At 44.4% G+C, this 20,252-nt stretch overlaps 1 protein-coding gene across 1 annotated transcript in view; it reads left to right on the top strand.

Annotated features, from left to right (window-relative positions):
• The window catches only part of LAD1 (ladinin 1), a 131,649-nt gene that overhangs the window by 89,918 nt on the left and 21,479 nt on the right, over window positions 1-20,252 (top strand). Inside the window, exons 5-10 of the mRNA XM_063954966.1 lie at window positions 4,972-5,146; window positions 5,999-6,070; window positions 6,149-6,189; window positions 10,660-10,732; window positions 12,861-12,989; window positions 19,349-19,423. Of these exons, the coding sequence (XP_063811036.1) occupies window positions 4,972-5,146; window positions 5,999-6,070; window positions 6,149-6,189; window positions 10,660-10,732; window positions 12,861-12,989; window positions 19,349-19,423 (565 nt within the window). The remainder of the gene's footprint in view (window positions 1-4,971; window positions 5,147-5,998; window positions 6,071-6,148; window positions 6,190-10,659; window positions 10,733-12,860; window positions 12,990-19,348; window positions 19,424-20,252) is intronic.

The following is a 20,252-nucleotide window of genomic DNA, read 5'->3' as shown; positions in this document are numbered from 1 at the left end:
GGCTAACACATCTAGACTGTGGATCCATTGAACCTCACGTTGTAATAATAACCGATTACGGTCCCCGCCTCTAATTGGTTTCTTAACCCAGTCGATCATACGATAACGTATGCTTGCAATAGAATGTTTGTACTCTGCAAAATGACGGGCCACTGGCTGCTCTGATTTTTTATCACTTGCCAGTGCAGCCCTAATAGCAGATCTATGCATCGCCATGCGGTCTTTAAATCTTCCATGGGTCTTTCCTATATACGAAAGACCACAGGGACAGATTATTTGATAAACCACATAACTAGAATTGCAGGTAAGATGGTGGCGTATTGTGAATTTTTTACCTGTGTGGGGATGATAAAAAGATTCTTTACAGATAAGAAAAATAACTTTGCACGTGTGTTCCCGGTAAGTGGCCTCGCTAAAATGGGCGTTGTCTCACTAAAATAGACATTGCCTTGCAGGAAAAGATGACCTTACACCCCAGTTTTTGACCATGCAACAACAGACTTCACCATTCCACATTAAGCCCCACACAGAAATGCCCCTTGCACCATATTATGCCACACACCACAATACCTGTGATACATTATGCCTTACAGTAAAGCTTCTAATAACTTTTAAATTACCTGCTTCTTGCCAGGGGTTTCATGCGATGGGTATCACGCTCATTGCCAGGGGTTTCATGCGCTGGGTGTCATACTCATTGTCAGGGGGTTCACGTGCTGAGTGTCACGCTCATTGCCAGGGGTTTCACGCAGTGGGTGTAGTTGTCAGGGGTTTCATGCGCTAGGTGTCATGCTGGTTGCCAGGGGTTTCATGTGCTGGGTGTCATGCTCATTTCCAGGAGATTCATGCTCATGCATCCATGCTCGTTGGCAAGGGGAATGCTCATTGTCAAAGGGATGTAAGTATACAGGTCCGCACAGATTTCCTGCTCCCCCTCCACGCTCTTCCCTAATACTACTCCGCTCAGGGGCCATAGTGTCACGGAATGATGCAGTTGCGTCATGACACAACTGCCTCATTCAGCAAAACTCCACCCCCTGAGCGAGTAGTATGCTAGAAGGAGAGGGGGTCCAGAAGGGGCCACAAAGTGTCGCGGTGGGCACCCCGTGCAATCGCACAGCTCGCCCACCGCAAGAAATGGCACTGTTCAAGTGCCTGCAATCTCAATCACCAACACCTTCATCATCAACATCCTCAGTCATGATCAGAAGTAGTCCTGCATCCAATTTCATGAGCATGACTGACTCCTCTCCTATCAAGGATTCCTCAAAGGGATCCTTGAGTGCTACGCCTGTTGCTGCTGCTGTGAGAGGATCTTCATCCCAGAAGGTGACCAGGAAGACTACTTGTAGTAGTTTAACAAAAATATTGACTGTCATACAATCCTTTTCAAGGGGGAGCAAGTATAACAGCAGTCACCCAGCTGCACAGTGGATTACTTAACGCCATAACAGCTATGCTGGTATTAGATGTGTCTCCAGTATTCGCCATATATGCAGTGTGTTTTAGACAGTTAATTGAGGTCCTATGTTCCCACTACCACATCACATCTAGATTCCACTTCACTAGAAAATCAATTCCCAGTCTGTACAAGGACATTAAAACAAAAACCTTATTAGTGTCCTCCGAAATGCTGTTGTACCCACTGTCCACTTAACCACAGATATGATACAGGGACAACTAAAGATACATGACTGTGACAGCCCTTTGGGTAGGTGTATTGCCTTCAGCAGCAGCATCTAACAAATGCCAGCTCATTCAGAGGGAGGCTACTCTGTGTGCCACTGGTTTCACTAAGAGGTACACCGCTGACAACCTCTTAGAAAAACTCAGGGAAATCCTTGCAAAATGGCTTACCCCGCTTGGACTCTTCTCAGGAATTGTGATATATACAACAGAATGGTGGGTGGGAGGCCCCAAGGACAATTCCATCTTGCACCACTTTCCTTTTAATTATGGGCTGCTTGTTGGTGAATTTTGGAATATTTGCAGCTCTGTTGTGCAGCTATTCATTTTCTTGGCTTTGTAAGCCTTGTTAGGAATCCTTGACTATTATTGTATTTTTCTTGGCTATTAAAAATTAGTAATAGTTGGATTAGTGCACTAACCAATAAAAAAATGTTGTCTATGCAATAAAGACCTTCACCAATACCCAAGTGATTAATTAAAATTTTCAGAATCAAAATAATTAAATTAAATTACTAATCAATCCTTCCACTACATACATACTCTACCTCCCTTGGGCCCCTGATCTAGTTAATTAATTAATACAAAAATGAGTTGTGTATATTGACCAAAAACATACATATTGACAACATGGTACATAAAGCTGGCTGAGGCTACCTAAGGTACTCCACCCTTTGTTGACAAACAACTTCCAGCAGGCCCAGCAAACAGCATAGATCCTGGGAGTTATAGCCAAAGAGTCACAAGCTACTTTCCTCTGATGTAGAACAGCAATTCTTAGTCCCATTATCCTCAACAACTACCCTGAGCTCAAAATAAACATCTGTTTAGCACCTCCACAAACAAGACCATCACCTCTCTATTAGATGTGCAAACAATATATAGCATAGCTTTCACTCATTCACACTGGGAGCAGCCATGTATGGTCTTCTCCCTATGGTTATTAATATTTATGAGGATGTGGCATAAAACCAAAACACACAAGAGCGGTTTTGGCAAAACCAAATACAGATCCAAAGCAAGCGGAGATACAAATCCAACACCAAAACCTTATATGCTAATATGGGCAGTAGCTATCCTGAGCATAGGGATGTCCACTGCTAGCTCATAATTTCCATCCAATGGCGTATTATTGCTGGTACATCGGTACCATCATTACAAATAGGGTCATGTTGCAGAGTCTGTGTGCCTTGGCTGCAATGTGACGTTTTGGAACAGCTTATTGAGGTGGGCAGGAAAAGTATCAGTGTTGAGCCTACTGTAATAAGCGGCACATTGGCACTAATTGAATTAGCAGTATAAGACCTTTAATGAACCCGGTGCCTCAGTGTTGTGAGGCAGTAATACTAACCATTGCACCATATTTCTGCAATAATACCATAAATGTTTCTATTTATATACTATACAGTACTAACTATGCTACCAAATCTGCTAACCTGATCCATTTTATGACAGTATGCCCTTCTCATGATTTTCATACTAAGGAATCTATTTCTGAAACTCAAAAATGCTCATTCCTCTGAAAACTACTGGAGGATGATGCATTTTTTTGTATTAGGACCATCTACCTATTAATGCATGCAAAAGCAGTCCAGTGGCGTAAATTCGTCCCAGGTGCAAGATGAATATTGGTGCCCCCCCCCCATATATAGATAAATATATGTATATGGAGTGTACATATATTTACATTTTATTATAATTTATTTTAAATCACATTTTTTTTTAGCAGTCATACACAGGATTAGAACCCATGACCTGTTACACTGAAGGCAGACACATTACTGATCAAGCTGTTTGCTCCTACAGATGGGTCCGCATTTATCTTGACCTTTAATAGGATTCATTGAGACTGGCCAGTCGGACTTAATCCCCTGCTGTAATGACTTAATCCCCTGCTGTATTGTTCTCTGTATTGTATTGCAGTTGAGAACAATAGATGAAGGGTTTATGCTAATAAGTCATGTTGTGCCTAGGCGCAGAAAACTAGTCAAGATAACCGTGGACCCATCTGTATGTAGCAATGCTGCTGATTCTTAACTATATAAATCCACGCTAGTCATGGCTCGATCTGTGCCTGGGAGAATGGGAGAGCGTTTCTGTGCACTCCCAGCGTGACTAGGTGGATGGATCGCACACCTGCGATGGAGCCGCCTCCATCTGTACTTTAGAATTGTCAATTCAAACCATTAGAACTAGGCAGATCTATATAGTGTGAAGCCACACACTACATACATCTGCCCAGTCACTCACAATGCTGATTATTTCTCTGACAATTATTTTACAAGTGTCATACCCAGAAATCATGAGAATTCTAACTATATGAAGTTACATGTAATTGTCAGAGAAGTAACTTCATAGAGTTATAATTTTCATGCATCTGATGGTGGAGCAGATAGCTTTGTCAGTAAGTTGTCTGCTTACAGTGTAATAGGTTGTGGGTTCTAATCGTGGGTATGACACTTTTAAAATGTGCATCAACTGTATAATAAGGAGGGTGTGACCTGTAAGGTGCAGGGACTAGTGGGGGAGCGGGGTTGGCCACAGAAGAGATAGCGGCGGATGTCAGTTAACTTAACTGAATGCTCTCGCTGAACACGGAACAGAAGGAGAGGTGTTCCCCCTACAGAGCAGAAGCCCGGTGGCAGCTGACTTCATTGCCTTCTACAGTTACACCTCTGAAGCAGTCCCAAAAGCTGTCAATGGGGCTGAAAAATACCCTATTTACCAAGTTGGAGTTTGGCTACCTTAGCTAATGCCTTTGGGTTACACTGTTGCATTTTCTGTCGGAGAGGTAACATGCACAGCCCGAAGGCCACACATGATCAGTAGCATGCAACCAGGAATGAACCTAAACGAAAGTGTGTGCGTAAGCAATTGTTTCACTACACTTTTTAGTCATTGCTAGAACAGGATCTATTTGGGGGTCATGTCTTGGCCTGTCACAATTGGTAAATGTCCCCAAATGTAATTTCCAAATCCCACATATATTCAGCGATAAGGAATGTTACTTTTTGAGACTTCACCACACTAACTGGGCCTGGATTGAATAAATGATGGTACAGATGTTATTTTTTTTTTTTTACATAAAATACTTCATATGGCAGGTTCATTAGATGGTTAATTAGTTAAACCAAAGTAAAGCACCCCAGGTAAAATGGACTACTTAACATACCTTTCAAAAATGCAGTATCCATTTTAGCCAGAAAAATATATTAAAACATATATAAATTTATACTCAGCGACTTCACCATCAGAATATTTACTACTAACTCCATGTTTTGAAAGTTCTGTGAAAATTCCACGTCGTCAGAGTGGTAGTGACAGTGGTGTGAAAAGTCCACCTCCTCTGCTGGAAGAGCCAGAAGAAGGAGCCCCTCCTGCAACAAGAACAGTAAGGACTGAAGTAGTTATTCCATCATTGTCCACCACCGTGTCCAGCACAACTCAGAACAGCAAGCAGGTGAGGCAATCCTACAGGGCAAGATTCCTTCCCTATTCATAAATACAACACATTCACATTCAGCATGCACTATCAGACATACTGTATATTACTAATGAGTAACTCAGAACCAGCATATAAATTTTACCATCTTTACATAATGGTAGTGGAGGGATGGAGGGAATGGGGTGGGGGAAGTGATGTGCGGGTAGTCCTGCCCCTTTCATACCGCTGCTTCTACCTGGGTTTTTGTTAGGTACACTTGGTTCGCAGCTTGGTGAGAAAGGGTCCACAGAAAAAAAGTGGTGTCAATTGACCTAGAAATCCAACCTGAGTTAATCACATAAATGACTTGTGTAACGGGGGCACTGTGATTGATCTGGTCCCATTTACAGTATAGTAAGAGCTAGATCACCGGCACTTGGATAGGATATCATCTCCAAGCACCTGCAGAATAGTTAACATTGCACCAATGTGCAGTGTAAACGAGGCCGACCTGGGAATAACTGATGGTCGCGATATTCATCTTAGATGCGCTCGCATTGCAAATACAATGCACCTCCTCCTGCATTTGCATTGCTAAGGATTGCAAATGCAAAGCTGCTGCATGCAACTTTGCATTTGCAATCCCTAGTGAATCACCTTCTGTGTCCGGAAACCTGGGTTGAACTTGGGTTTTTGCTGTAAAAGTGGTATTACTCCATATATAGCATCTTTATAGTGTAGCACGCATGACTGAGTAAATGTTTAGAAGGACTATGGTGAACATTATATTTTTTTAATTAGCTAAGTTTCATTTACTCAGCATTTCATATGGTAACTCTTAAAGTAACCCAAAATTAGGAGACATTTAGTAATTCTTTTCTTGTGCAGGAACATCCTCCTACTCCTCTGCAGACTTCTACATCCTTTAAGCGGTTTACTCCTTTCACCAGCTCTGTAAGGGTAAGTTTCATCAATTCAAGACTTTAAGGTGATTAATCGGCAAACACTGCACATGGTTGATTATCTGTTTGATTTCAGATTCAGAGTGAAGATCGGGTTGATAGTGGTCTCATACGGAGGTCAGTATGTTATGCTCATTCATTTAGTGCTGAGTTCTTTGTTATAAAATAATGCACACTATTTTCTTACAGAGTTGCAAATTATTTGGTCATGATATATCATCAGCTACTGTGACACCTTTTGAGGTTTCATCTGAAATTTCTGGGTTACCTCTATATAAACTTATACAGTAGATCTAAAACAAAGGAGGAGAACTCATATCTGGATCATATGATCCAACATACAAGTAAATGATTAAACATTTCAAAACATTTTTTAAATGTGTGAAAACTATTGTTTACAAAAGTAGTAATGACAATTTTATAGTGGGGTTCTAGGAATATCCATAAGTGAGGTTTACCCCATAGGGGAGTTAAGGGAGATCATAGATTGGGGAGATGATTGATGGTATTTGTTAGCATATCATCATTAGGCTAAAGGTGGGGACAGAATCCAAAGTCAAAAAATTAACAAACAGTTTAGCTAAGTAACCAATCAGTGACCTCTACTGACATCTGACATCATTACCATCACCATTGTTTTTTTATGAAGTACCACAAAACTGTAGTCAGACAGAGCCAGGGGGCGTCAAGGGCCATGCTTATGAAGGTTTATAATCTAGAGATTCAGGTTAGGATCCTAGTATCACTAATATAGAAATAAATAACACAATTCAGAAATGTTAATCCACTCTGTGTCCATGTGTAGAGTGTTCACGGTGAAACTCTGGATGAAGTATCCATAAGAAAGTTAGAATTTTTCTACAATGCATTGGAATAAGAGTTTGGGAATCAAAAAAGGGAAATTAAGTAGTTCATCTAATGAATATTTTTAATTTGTAATAAAGAGCAGTGATTCCCAAATCAAGCATCTATCTGAAAATTAATGTAGAACAAGATGTAGCTTAAACTGTGCTTATTGATTATGGTCATTGTGTATTCATATATATTTCCACTTAAAAAATGAAAAGCCTATTTGGATTACAACTTTGGAAATTCAAATGTCTGAGAATTCAGATTAACTAAATGCCTTTTCAGAGCAAAGTAGCGCTATTACCCTGCAAGATAGTTAATCCTTAGATTAGTTTATTCTATGGGCTGTAATGTATGGTTGATTATGTCAGTGGTCTTATCTCGTTTATTTATGTATACATTAATAAACCACTTAGTACATAGGACTCACCAGAACTTTTCTTGAAATGGTTACTAAGTAATACAAGTTCTAGTTTACCTCTCAATAAAGCTGGCCATACACTATATCAGGGCTCAACAAATCTGGGGGACAGGTCGCCATGGCAACCAGATTCTGCTTCCTGGCGACCAAATATTATGTAGGGAGGGAGGAGACAGATCCAGCTCGTAGACGTGCCTATATCATTGAAGCACCCATTTCATGCAAAGGACTACATGTGCTCACCTCCTGGCTCGCAGTGTACCTGTCTGTCCTGGCCTCTTTCCCAACTCTGGCTGCATAGAGCTCTCTGGCATGGCCAGGTATTGCCAGGGGGTTGTGTTGTTCACAAGGGAGTGGCTGTGGAGGTTGGTGGCTTGGTTTACCCACTTCTTTGTGTGGCTATGGAAAAGTAGGGGGTGCTTTTCTGGAGCCCCCTGATTCCCCCTCCTCCTGTGTGTGCTTACACTGTCGCCACGGGCAGCAGTGCATGACCCTCCCCCTCCTGCCAGAGATTACACTGTTGCTGCAGGCAGTAATACCCCCCTCCTGCCGGAGCTTACAGTATCGGCACAGACAGTAATCCCTGACCCCCTTGCCGGAACATACACTACAGCCACAGGTAGTAATTCCCAAACCCAATCCTGCCGGAATTTACATTACAGCCACGAGCAGTAATGCCCGACACCCCCGCCCTCCTGCATACATTGCAGCCACGAGCAGCAATGCCCGACACCCCCGCCCTCCTGCATACATTGCAGCCACGAGCAGTAATGCCCGACACCCCCGCCCTCCTGCATACATTGAAGCCACGAGCAGTAATGCCCGACACCCCCGCCCTCCTGCATACATTGCAGCCACGAGCAGTAATGCCCGACACCCCCGCCCTCCTGCATACATTGAAGCCACGAGCAGTAATGCCCGACACCCCCGCCCTCCTGCATACATTGCAGCCACGAGCAGTAATGCCCGACACCCCCGCCCTCCTGCATACATTGCAGCCACGAGCAGTAATGCCCGACACCCCCGCCCTCCTGCATACATTGCAGCCACGAGCAGTAATGCCCGACACCCCCGCCCTCCTGCATACATTGCAGCCACTAGCAGTAATGCCCGACACCCCCGCCCTCCTGCATACATTGCAGCCACGAGCAGTAATGCCCGACACCCCCGCCCTCCTGCATACATTGCAGCCACGAGCAGTAATGCCCGACACCCCCGCCCTCCTGCATACATTGCAGCCACTAGCAGTAATGCCCGACACCCCCGCCCTCCTGCATACATTGCAGCCACGTGCAGTAATGCCCGACACCCCCGCCCTCCTGCATACATTGCAGCCACGTGCAGTAATGTCTGACCCTCCCTCCCTGCTCCTACCGAAGCTTACAGTATAGCCACAGGCAGTAATGGCCTCCCCCCCATATTAAGTATCTCTTTTCAGAGAATAAATAAACCTTCCGTCATGGAGTTTACAATATTTATTACCTATTGTATAACACAAAGGGTGATTTAATAAGTAGCCTATTATCCTACCAATATGTCTTTGGGTAAAGGAAGGAAACCCATACAAACTCATGGAGAACATTCAAACTCCACACATGGTCCTAGTGAGAATCAAGCCCAGGGCCCCAGCATCCCTAGGACCTAATCTGCCAAATTATTGTATGTTTTATGCCCATTTTAAACAAAATTACATCACACTACATTTACAGTATAATACTTAGCAACACTGCAGACCCTACATACAGTTAGTGATATCCAGTGATATTTATCTTGGACTATCCCTGTCAAGGCAGAACTCAAAGACATCCAACAAAAAGGATTATATAGGTAATGCCAGAGGCGGAACTACCAGCAGTGCAGCCGGTGCAATGCACTCGGACCCGTGGCAATTAAGGCCCTCAGTAGTAATGCCTGTAGTAGTGCCCCTAGTAATGCCCCCTGTAGTATTGCCCCATTAATAATGCCCCCAGTAGTACTAGTAATGCCTCCTGTAGTAGTGCCCCCAGTAGTAATGCCCCCTGTAGTAGTGCCCCCAGTAGCAATGCCCTTTGTAGTAGTGCCTCCTGTAGTATTGCCTTCCATAAGTAGTGTCCCCAGTATTAATGCCCATTGTAGTAGTGCCAATTACACATACAAAAAAACAAAACAATACTTTCCTTAAGCCCTGCTCCTGCATTGGATCGCTGCCGTCCGTCTGGCTGCCTGCTCCTTGGAACTATGGTTAAAACGGTATCCGTTTGGATGGTCGACCATGTTATGGTTGACATTCATTAGGTCGACCACTATTGGTCGACATTGGCATGGTCAACATGGACACATGGTCGACACATGCAAATGGTCGACACATGGAAAGGTCGACACAAGTTTTTTTTTTTTTAAATTATTTTGTGGAACTTTTCCATACTTTACGATCCACGTGGACTACAATTGGGAACGATAACCTGTGCCGAGCGGTGCACTAATTGGGGTTACCCGTCACTTTACGAAGAAAACGACACCAAAAAAAGTAAAAAAAGCTCATGGCGACCTTTTCATATATCGACCTTTTCATGTGTCAACCATTTCATGTGTCGACCATGTGTCCATGTCGACCATGTCAATGTCGACCAATAGTGGTCGACCTAATGACTGTCGATCATAACATGGTCGACCATTCATACCGGAACCGGTTAAGACGTCATGACATCTCTCCCATAGTGCACACTGCAAGAGCCGGAAGCCGGAGCTCAGGAGTGAACTCCTGCCTCCAGCTGCCACTGTGGGGGAGGAGTCAGGCGCTCGCTGGTAACAAAATCTCACTGGGTGCCCGGCATCTCCCTGTGTTCCATTTTGCCCAAATGTACAAAGCGCTGAATTCTATTTCTTTTCAGTTGAAAAAAGCTAACTTCTGATCAAAGCCTAAAGAGAGATAAAGTACCAACCAATCAACTTCTGTCATTTTACATTCTATAAAAATGAAAGATGACAGGTGCTAATTAGTTGGCACTTTATCTATCCCAAGTGTATCTCTCTCCAAGCTTTAATAGATCTCCCCCAAAGTGTTTTAAGTGCTCAATATAAACTGTGACTGGTAAAGCATGGGGTTTTTCAGTTGAGATAAAATCTTTTGACAATTAATCATAAAAATGATGTAAACACAATATTCTGAAAAGTGCAAGGTTTGCTCCACCCTTAGCAACATCTTGAAGTATGTCATTTCTCTAACTCTAGCTATAATATTTTTGTTGACTTGTTTACTAAATGGGAGATCAAAGCGAAGTGTTTAAATTGATAATATTTTGATTGCAGTCTTGTTCAGTATTGAATATTTTGTGTAGTTCCAGCTTAAGGTTATCCCTCCGGAGTAAAAAAATAGAAGACCGAATGGAAAAATATAATTCAGCTATAAAGGTACTTTATTATTATTTTTTTACTACCAACTATACTCTTTAAAAATGCCAAACAGCAATTTAATATGCAGTGCAGATATCAGTGAAAAATAATAAGCAATGAAAGGCTAAAGTGTATTTCTAAGTTTATGAGAAACCTTTGAAATTTGCCAGGATCATGCATAACTTTCACATTTGGTCCAATAATAACATCAGTACAGAAATTTGTAAATACAAAGGGGATAATTCTGAGTTGATCGCAGCAGCAAGTTTGTTAGCAGTTGGGCAAAACCATGTGCACTGCAGGGGGGGCAGATATAACATTTGCAGAAAGAGTTAGATTTGGTTGGGTTATTTTGTTTCTGTGCAGGGTAAATACTGGCTGCTTTATTTTTACACTGCAATTTAGATTTCAGTTTGAATACACCCCACCAAAATCTAACTCTCTCTGCACATGTTACATCTGCTCCTCCTGCAGTGCACATGGTTTTGCCCGACTGCTAACAAATTTGCTGCTGTGATCAACTCAGAATTAGGCCCAAAGTTCTTATCACTAAGAAATCATTGGGCAAGGGGAATATGGAGCACAAGAAAACTCTAGTATTCTGCAGTGCACAACACATCTCTACCCTTACTGACATTGAGCATAATGCTGACTCATAGTCCTGCTTTATGACCTGCTCTAAGTAATAAAACACTGAGAAGAGATTAGTAAACTGAGGAGTTGAAGCAACATTTACCAGCAGTTCTAGTTACTAGTTTGTACATATTATACAAATGTTGTACTGTTGGACGTTATTCAAGGAGAATCCTCATTGGTCATATTGGGCCTAATTCAGACCTCATCGTAGATGTGCTAAATTTAGCACATTTACGATCAGCTTCCCTGACATGCGGGGGGGACGCCCAGCACAGCTACCCCGCCTCACAAGTACAAAGGCTGTGCGATGCTTTTGTATTTGAAGAGTAGCTCCCTACCAGCACAGCTCCTGCGCGCTGGCAGGGAGCCACTCGACGCTGTCCGGGTCGCAGCGGCTGCGTGTGATGTCCCGCAGCCGCCCCGCCCCCTCACCTGGTCCGTTCATGCCTGCGTTTCCCGGACCACGCCCCTAAAATGGCGGCCATATGCCGCCAGCCCGCCCCCTCCCACCCAGTGACCGCCTCTGCCTGTCAGTCAGGCAGAGGCGATCGCAGGGCTGAGACGGCCGTCGGCTGTTTGGCATGTGCCGGCATGCGCAGTTCAGACCTGATCAGCTTTCGCACAGCAGCGATTAGGTCTGAATTAGGCCCATTGTCTCTAGAGCAGACATGGACGTTAATATCCATTACCCTTTACTGTGGGAGGCAGGGCCGTTTCTTGGGGCAGGCGAGCAGTGCAACCGCACTGGGCGCCCGCCGCGGCACTAACTGTGGCTCCCTGCTTCCCCTTCCTATTTCTCCCTGAGTAACCCGCTCGGGGGGCGGAGTTTCACGGAATGACGCGGTTGCGTCGTTACGTCACGACGCAACCCCGTCACTCCGCGAAACTCCCACCCCCGAGCGGTGTACAGAGGGGGATCCAAGTTAGGAAGAGGGAAAGGCCGGCGTGAGGAGCGACTGGTGAGGCGGGCCGAAGAGCGGTAATCGCCTCTGTAAGTATTCTCTCTCTCAATGTGTAAAATGGGGACACCTGCCGTAATGTGTGAAATGGGGACTCTTGCCTGCCGTAGTGTGAGGATTTAATGTATCAAGGGCATTGCAGTGTGTGGCATAATATGGTGCAGGGGGCATTACTGTGTGGGGCTTAATATGGTAGATTTTTTTTTTCCTGTGGTGGTCGTGATCTGTTGGAGCAGGGTCAAAAACTGGATTGTGAGGTAGTCTTTTCAGACGAGGCCATGCCCATTTAAATGAGGCCACGCCCACTTATATGAGGCCACACCCCCTTGCAGGGTTGCACAGAAGTTTTTTTTTTCTTTCTAGGTTGTGGGGGGGGGGGGGGAGCATTTTTTTATGTCATGGGGGGGCGCATTTTTAAATCTCGCACTGGGAGCCAAATTGGCTAGAAACAGCCCTGGTGGGAGGTATAAAAATTAAATTGTGAATTACTGCTGTATTTGAATTCAACTATAGACTTTATTTAGTTGCTAATCTAAGTCACCTGTTTTCAGAAATCAGCAAGCGTCAGGGTACCATCATCTCACAGTCCAGGAAACCTTGGACCATCAGATGGAGTCGCCAGCAAGAGAAGTATCTTTGAAAAGGAAGAAAATTCTGCTAGATCAAATATTTCCAGGAAGGTGAGGGGTCCTGCTGTAGAACTTAAACCTAATTTGACAGTGATGTTATTGCTCTGCTTTATCAGTAAATAATCAATTAAATAATTCAATGTTCTAATTTTCTCTATTTATAGTCTAGAATATATGTACTACATGAGTAAATATTATTTTCTCTTAATCTGTTGGGGCCTTATAATTATCTGCTGGGCCCTGCCCTGCACACTTCAGTCTAAAGCTAGGTACATACTACAGTATACGCTTTGCCAATAATTGGTTGATCAGGTCCCCTAGCGTATAGTATGTACTGTACCTAGCTTTAGGCTGAAGTGTGCAGGGTAGGGCCCAGCAGATAAAGTACAGCCAACTGTAACACACATTTCTCCTAGCATTCAACTAGGATGAGAAGTTACACGAAAAAACCATCTCACTTATGTCATCACATTTAGCAATGTTAAGCATGGCTTTGCTATATTGACTTTTTGAAATAAGGTAATAATTAAACTTGTGTAACTTTTATTTTGACAGTGAAATATGCATTGTTAGCAGCTAGTGCTTTAAAACATACAGTATACTGTGGAGAGTCTAGGAGGGTGTGGCTTTGTTGTTTAGCAGATGTGGTTTAATTAGAGTGCAGCCTACAATGATGCTTAATAGATGTAGTGCTTCCTATCATGAATCACCCCTTACCCTTAAAAAACCCTAAAGCCGGGTATACATTATACGATATTGTGGATAATGTGCCCAATTTGGACACATCGTTCACAATATTGTCTAGTGTGTATGCACTATGTCGCTGATGATGCGTCCTCCGGACGGGCAGAGTATCCACAGTTCCTGGGACAGAGACCAGCGACTTCCTCACATAGGGAATAAGCTATAACTGGCAGGGTGGTGCAGGACTGACTGCCTTTTGACAGGAAAGTGCACCAATCAGCGCAGCCAGAGTGAGAAGGTCCCCTTAATGAGAAACTCTCTGCAGCTGTTGTGCTGCATGTAATAAAAAGTGTCCTGACTGCTAAGTAACTGCAGCCCCTGCATCACGTCCCGGTTTTCTAGCGACAGCCGGGACCAGTGAGCAGTATGAGTCGCTGTGGCATCTCTTCACTGTACCTCTCCCTTGAGGACAGTTTAAGGAACCCTAGAACCAGGCTTATGAGGAAATTATTTCAAGAAAGATTTCTTAAGTTCTGGTGCATAAAGAAATCTTCCAGGGACCCCACACTATCTCTTCAGGACTGTAGCCCTTCCAATGGACCAAGAAATATACCTGCCCTCGTACAGACTTGGAATCCAGGGTCCGCTCTACCACATACTGTACTGTTGGTGACCTTGGACCATAACTAGAGAAGGTTTCCTAGGGCAACAGCCTCTGAACATTTTAGAGAGGAATTGTGGCTTGAGGGGAGAGCAATGTTATTTATTTATTTATTTATTTCCAGACATAACAGCAGAGCTCTTGCTAGAGTGACTGATTAACACGTTCTGTCTGCCCATTTGATTGTGGAGAGATTTTCCACAGGGCCTGATTCAGATCTGATCACTGCTGTACGTTTTTGCACAGCGGGCGATTATCGAACTACTGCGCATGCCCCGCAATGCGCACGAGCGTCACCAAACAGCAACAGGATGGTCTGAAAATTTTGATTGCACGGCCGTTCGCAAGGTGATTGACAGGAAGAGGACGTTTGTGGTTGGTAACTGGACATTTTCTAGGAGCAGGGTGTTCGGCGCCCCCCTGCAAACTATAAATTTGCGCCCTTCCATACTTTACAAAGGGACAGCACACATAATGCTTTTACACATAATGCTCCCAGTAGTAGTGCCGCTTAAACACGTAACGCCCCATGTGGTAGTTCCACTTATACACAACGCCCCCTGTAGTAGTGGCACTTACACACGTAACACCCCCTGCAGCAGTGACACTTACACACGCAATGCCCCCTGCAGCAGTGACACTTACACATGTAACACCCCCTGCAACAGTGACGCTTACATACGTAACACCCCCTGCAGCAGTGACACTTACACACGCAATGCCCCCTGCAGCAGTGACGCTTACACACATAATGCCCCCTGTACCAGAGATGCTTACACACGTAATGCCCCCTGTACCAGTGCCGCTTACAAACGTAATTCCCCCTGTACCAGTGCCGCTCACACACGTAATGCCACCTGTACCAGTGCCACTTACACACGTAATGCCACCTGTACCAGTGCCGCTTACACACGTAATGCCCCCTGTACCAGTGACGCTTACACACGCAACGCCCCCTGTACCAGTGGCGCTTACACACGCAATGCCCCCTGTAGCAGTGACGCTTATTGCAACGCCCCCTGTAGCAGTGACGCTTACACACATTATGCTGCACAGTCACACTGTCACATATACCACATACACTTACTGTACATACATTACACACATACAGTACAGTATAAATACACTCATTCTGTAGATACACACACACACACACACACACACACACACACTTACTCACTCTCCCTCAACTCACCATCTGGCCGGATAGTATTCTGCAGGAGTTTCACTTTCTTCTGTCTTCCTCTGCAGCATAGCCATGGTCCCGTGTAGCTCCACCCCTCGGTGCCGGTAAGCCCCACCTTTTTTTCGGGCTGAACACACGGACACTGGACTACTGTCAGGGGGAGTAGGGGGAAGATTCATGCTGCCGGCGCCGCTGCCTGTCAAACAGTGTGACAGGCACAGCAGCCGGCAGCAGCAGGGCCCAGGCGCAGCAGCGGGGATGCAAAGCAGGGAGAGCGCCTTTCCAACCCTGTCGCCTACCTGCTTTGCATCCCTTTGCTGAGCGGGTAGCGCCGGGCCTGTCTAGGAGTGTCAGGAATAACGCAGGCATTCCCAAGCGTTTTCAGGGCGAGTGTGTGACGTCTGCTCCATCCTCGATCAGCCTGATTCCTTCACACTGGAGGAGTAAGTATTGAGCTATGCACATACTGCACAGAATGGGAAAAACATTTGATGGTGAGTGTGTTGCTGTCCGCTTACTAAGGGGAATTTTTGCACAGTGTACACATGCAATCGCACACTTGCACGGGGTGAATTTTCACTCCCGCTGAGCGGTGACTATCTGATCGCAGGACAGTGTAATCTACAGCACAGCAATCAGGTCTGAATCGGGCCAAAAGATTGATAACCAGTTTAGAACAGAAAGATCTTCAGAACCATGCGAATAATTGAGTACCTCTGTCGGAAACTATATCCTAAGGCAGACCATGTAATTTGAAGATGTGCTGGATGAATAATGTCATCAGATCCTTAGCACTGGGCAGTTTAGCTAATGGGATAAAATAGGCCATCCTGCTTAAGCGATCTACTATTACCCAAATAATAGGACAATGGCAGGTCTACATTGTAGTTAATGGATATATGAGACCATGGATTGGAGGGCACAGGCAATGGCAACAGATGACCGGAGGGCGCTACCTGAGGGGTGCTGTTTCTGGCAGAGGTTTCACATGATTGAACAAAGTACTGAACATCTTCAGTGATGGAAGGCCGCCACACCTCATGAGACAATAGTTCCAAAATCTTAGCGGCTCCCAGATGCCCAGAAGTTTTTTTGGCGTGAAAGTCAATGAGAACTGCGCCTCTGAATTTCTCTGCAACAAATAGAAGTCCTGGAAGTGTTTTGGAGGGTGCTTGTGACTCCTTGGACTGAATTTGAACAGCTACAGTAGATCCTGGGCTAGACCCGCATGGATGCTTGCGGTGGGAATGATAGGTATTGGAGGACTGGAAGAATCTTGGACAGGAAGGAAACTTTGTGATGAGGCATCAGACTTATGATCTTTGATCCAGGCCTGTAGGTGATATTAAAGTTGAATCTAACAAAGAATAGTGCCCATCATGCCTGTCTCGAATTTGCTGACTCAATAACGATTATACATTTTTGTGATCAGTGAAGATGGTGATGGTATGTCTCGTGCCTTCCAACCAATGACTCCTATTCTCAAAGGCCCACTTGATGGCTAGAAGTTCCTGATTTACATCATCATAATTAACTTCTGCAAAGGAAAATTTAACAGGCAAGAGGACACATGGATATATTCTGGAGTCTGCGGGATCTCTCTGAGAAAGTACCTACACCTACTTCCGAAGCATCCACTTCCACCAAGAATGGAACTTCGGGTTAGGATGGTGGAGGACAGGGGCAGACACATCTTATTTAGATCTTCAAATGCCTGGAGAGCTTGGGGTGACCAGTGAGAGTTTTCAGCTCCTTTCTTGGTCAACTCAACAATAGGTGCAGCTATAGTGACAAAGGAGCAGATGAACCTCTGGTAAAAATTCACAAGGCCTAGGAAGAGCTGGATGGCCTTTAGGCTAGTTGGACGAACCCGTTTTAGAATTGCCTGAAGTTTACTGGAATCCATGGAGAATCCTTAAGGCTTAATGACATACCCTAAAAAAGATATATTTCCACTTCAAATACACACTTTTCAAGCCTGGCATAGAGGTTGTTTTTCTGAAGCTTTTGAAGCACCAACTTGACTTGACAACGATAGTCCTCTAAAGACTGGGGATAAATCAAGATGTTCTCGAGGCATACAACAAACATTTTCCAAGATACTCCTGAAGCACATCATTGATTAAATCTTGGAATACAGCAGGAGCTAGGCACATATAATATCCAGAGTGGGTGTTGAAAGCCATTTCCATTTATCCCCCTCTTTGGTTCGAATAAGATTGTATGCTCCATGGAGATCAATCTTTGAAAAGATGACTACAGGGGGGTACACACAGAGCGATGTTCAGCTCATTTCTAAGCAATCTGAATAGATTGCTCAGAACATCGCTCCATGTGTAGGGGTGTCGGCGACAGCGATGCACGGTCCCGAGCATCGCTATCGCTGTTGCTAGATTGGCCTGCATGCAGGCACAATCTAGCAAGTCGATCATGTCACCGCCGGGTGAAATGAGCGGCCACCCGTGTCCGTCCCCCTCTCACTCAGCACATTGCGCTGTGCTGAGCAGGGGGAGAGATGTGTGCTGAGACCGCTCAGCACACATCTCTGGGGAGATCTCCCCGTCATTATGGCCCTTAACTCTCGAAGCTGTTCAAACAGAATTGAGATTAGAGGTAGTTGATAAGAATTCTTAACTGTGACCTCTATGTGTTAAATCCACTAATGGATAATTTTGTATTCCATTGAAGAACCTTAGATTGGCATTGGTATGGTAAATGCCTTTTTCTGAGATTATTTTATATCAATTTTATATAAATATATATCCAAAGTGTTACAAAATAGCTTTTCTAAACTATGGAAAATGAGGTTATCTGCCAATCTTATACCCTTAGATTACACATATTCAGTATGGGAAGGACTAACAATGGGTTTGTCATGAGGGTACCCATTAATCATATTTTGGGTCTCCACTTGCTGCCAGATCCGGGCAGAGGTTTACTGCCAGCTACAGGCAGTACTGTTTTGTCAGCTCCGGACAGGATAGGTTTGCCTTCTATGTGCAGCTTGAGGAAGTGATAAAATACAGTAGATTTGCCTGAACAGAAATCCATATTATTTATATTTATTTTAGTTAGTTATATATTTGATAGCAACAAACTTACCATAATATGGAGAAAGACCTGAATGATTAGCTGAAAATTGTACCTCAGAATGTTAGGCAGAGGCGTCACCGGGTGTGGTGACACCCGGTGCGCACTCTGCATTACTACACCCCCATCCCACTGAAGTCGCGGCCACCCAAAAAGGTGTGTGGCCTAATTTAAAAGGGACGTGGTCTAACAGGATCTCCTCTCCTTTACTCCGGGGGCATGTCCAGCTTCCCTAGAGATGCCCGTCCCCCGGAGACTAGGCAGCGTGTAGTGTCAGCTTTTTATCTGTGACAGAAGCCGAGTGATACAGGAGATTATCACACTGCAGCACCCGGCTCCCGTCACTGTAGAATAGCCGGCACTTTGGTGTCACCCCTTCGAAGGTAAATTGGCCATCAGGTATTATGGCTGAAGGATTTCTCATTGCCTCTGATAAATACTTTTGCTCAGATGAGGGAATAGTGAACACTTATGTAGCCTTTAGCAAGGTTTTTATATGACCATTTTAACAAAATATGAGGAAAGAACAGTGGGGCAGATGTACTAAGCCTGGAGAAGTGATAAAGAATAGATAAGTAGAAGGTGATAATGCACCAGCCAATCATTACGGGTTTAAAAAAGTGACAGGAGCTGATTGGTGGGTACTTTATCACTCTAGAAGGCTTGATAAATCTGCCCCACCTTTTTATAATGTATTGTCATTACCTATTGATCTCACTAGCCGAGTAGAGATTAATTAAAAGCATAAAAATTACAATAAAGTTACTTTTCAACAATGTGCCCTTACAGAACATAGTTTCGGTTGATGTGGCTAGCAAAAGAAGTTTGTGGCAGCAGCGGTCCCAGTCATCAAGCGATACTAAGGTACGTAAGAAAAAAATCCACTTGGGGCTAAGGGGGTAATTCAGAGTTGATCGCAGCAGCAAATTTTTTAGCAGTTGGGCAAAACCATGTGCACTGCAGGTGTGGCAGATATAACATGTGGACAGAGAGTTAGATTTGGGTTGGTTATTTGTTTCTGTGCAGGGTAAATATTGGCTGTTTATTTAGATTTCAGTTTGAACACACCACATCTAACTCTCTCTGCACATATTATATCTGCCCCCCCTGCAGTGCACATGGGCCCTCATTCCGAGTTGTTCGCTCGCAAGCTGCTTTTAGCAGCATTGCACACGCTAAGCCGCCGCCTACTGGGAGTGAATCTTAGCTTAGCAAAATTGCGAACAAAAGATTCTCAAAATTGCGAATAGAAATTTCTAAGCAGTTTCTGACACTTACTTTGCCACTGCGATCAGTTCAGTCAGTTTCGTTCCTGGTTTGACGTCACAAACACACCCAGCGTTCGCCCAGACACTCCCCCGTTTCTCCAGCCACTCCCGCGCTTTTTCCAGAAACGGCAGCGTTTTTTCACACACTCCCATAAAACGTCCAGTTTCCGCCCAAAAACACCCACTTCCTGTCAATCACACAACGATCACTAGAACGAAGAAAAAACCTCGTAATGCCGTGAGTAAAATACCAAACTTCTTAGCAAATTTACTTGGCGCAGCCGAAGTGCGAACGTTGCGCATGCGCAGTTTGCGGAAAATCGCTGCGATGCGATGAAAAAGATTGAGCGAACAACTCGGAATGAGGGCCATGGTTTTGCCCAACTCCTAACAAATTTGCTGCCGCGATCAACTCTGAATTAGGC

Source organism: Pseudophryne corroboree, chromosome 2 (assembly GCF_028390025.1).
Source record: "Pseudophryne corroboree isolate aPseCor3 chromosome 2, aPseCor3.hap2, whole genome shotgun sequence".
Taxonomy (NCBI): Eukaryota; Metazoa; Chordata; class Amphibia; order Anura; family Myobatrachidae; genus Pseudophryne; species Pseudophryne corroboree.
The sequence above is the reverse complement of the archived record's forward strand: the minus strand, read 5'-3'. Positions and strand labels throughout refer to the sequence as shown.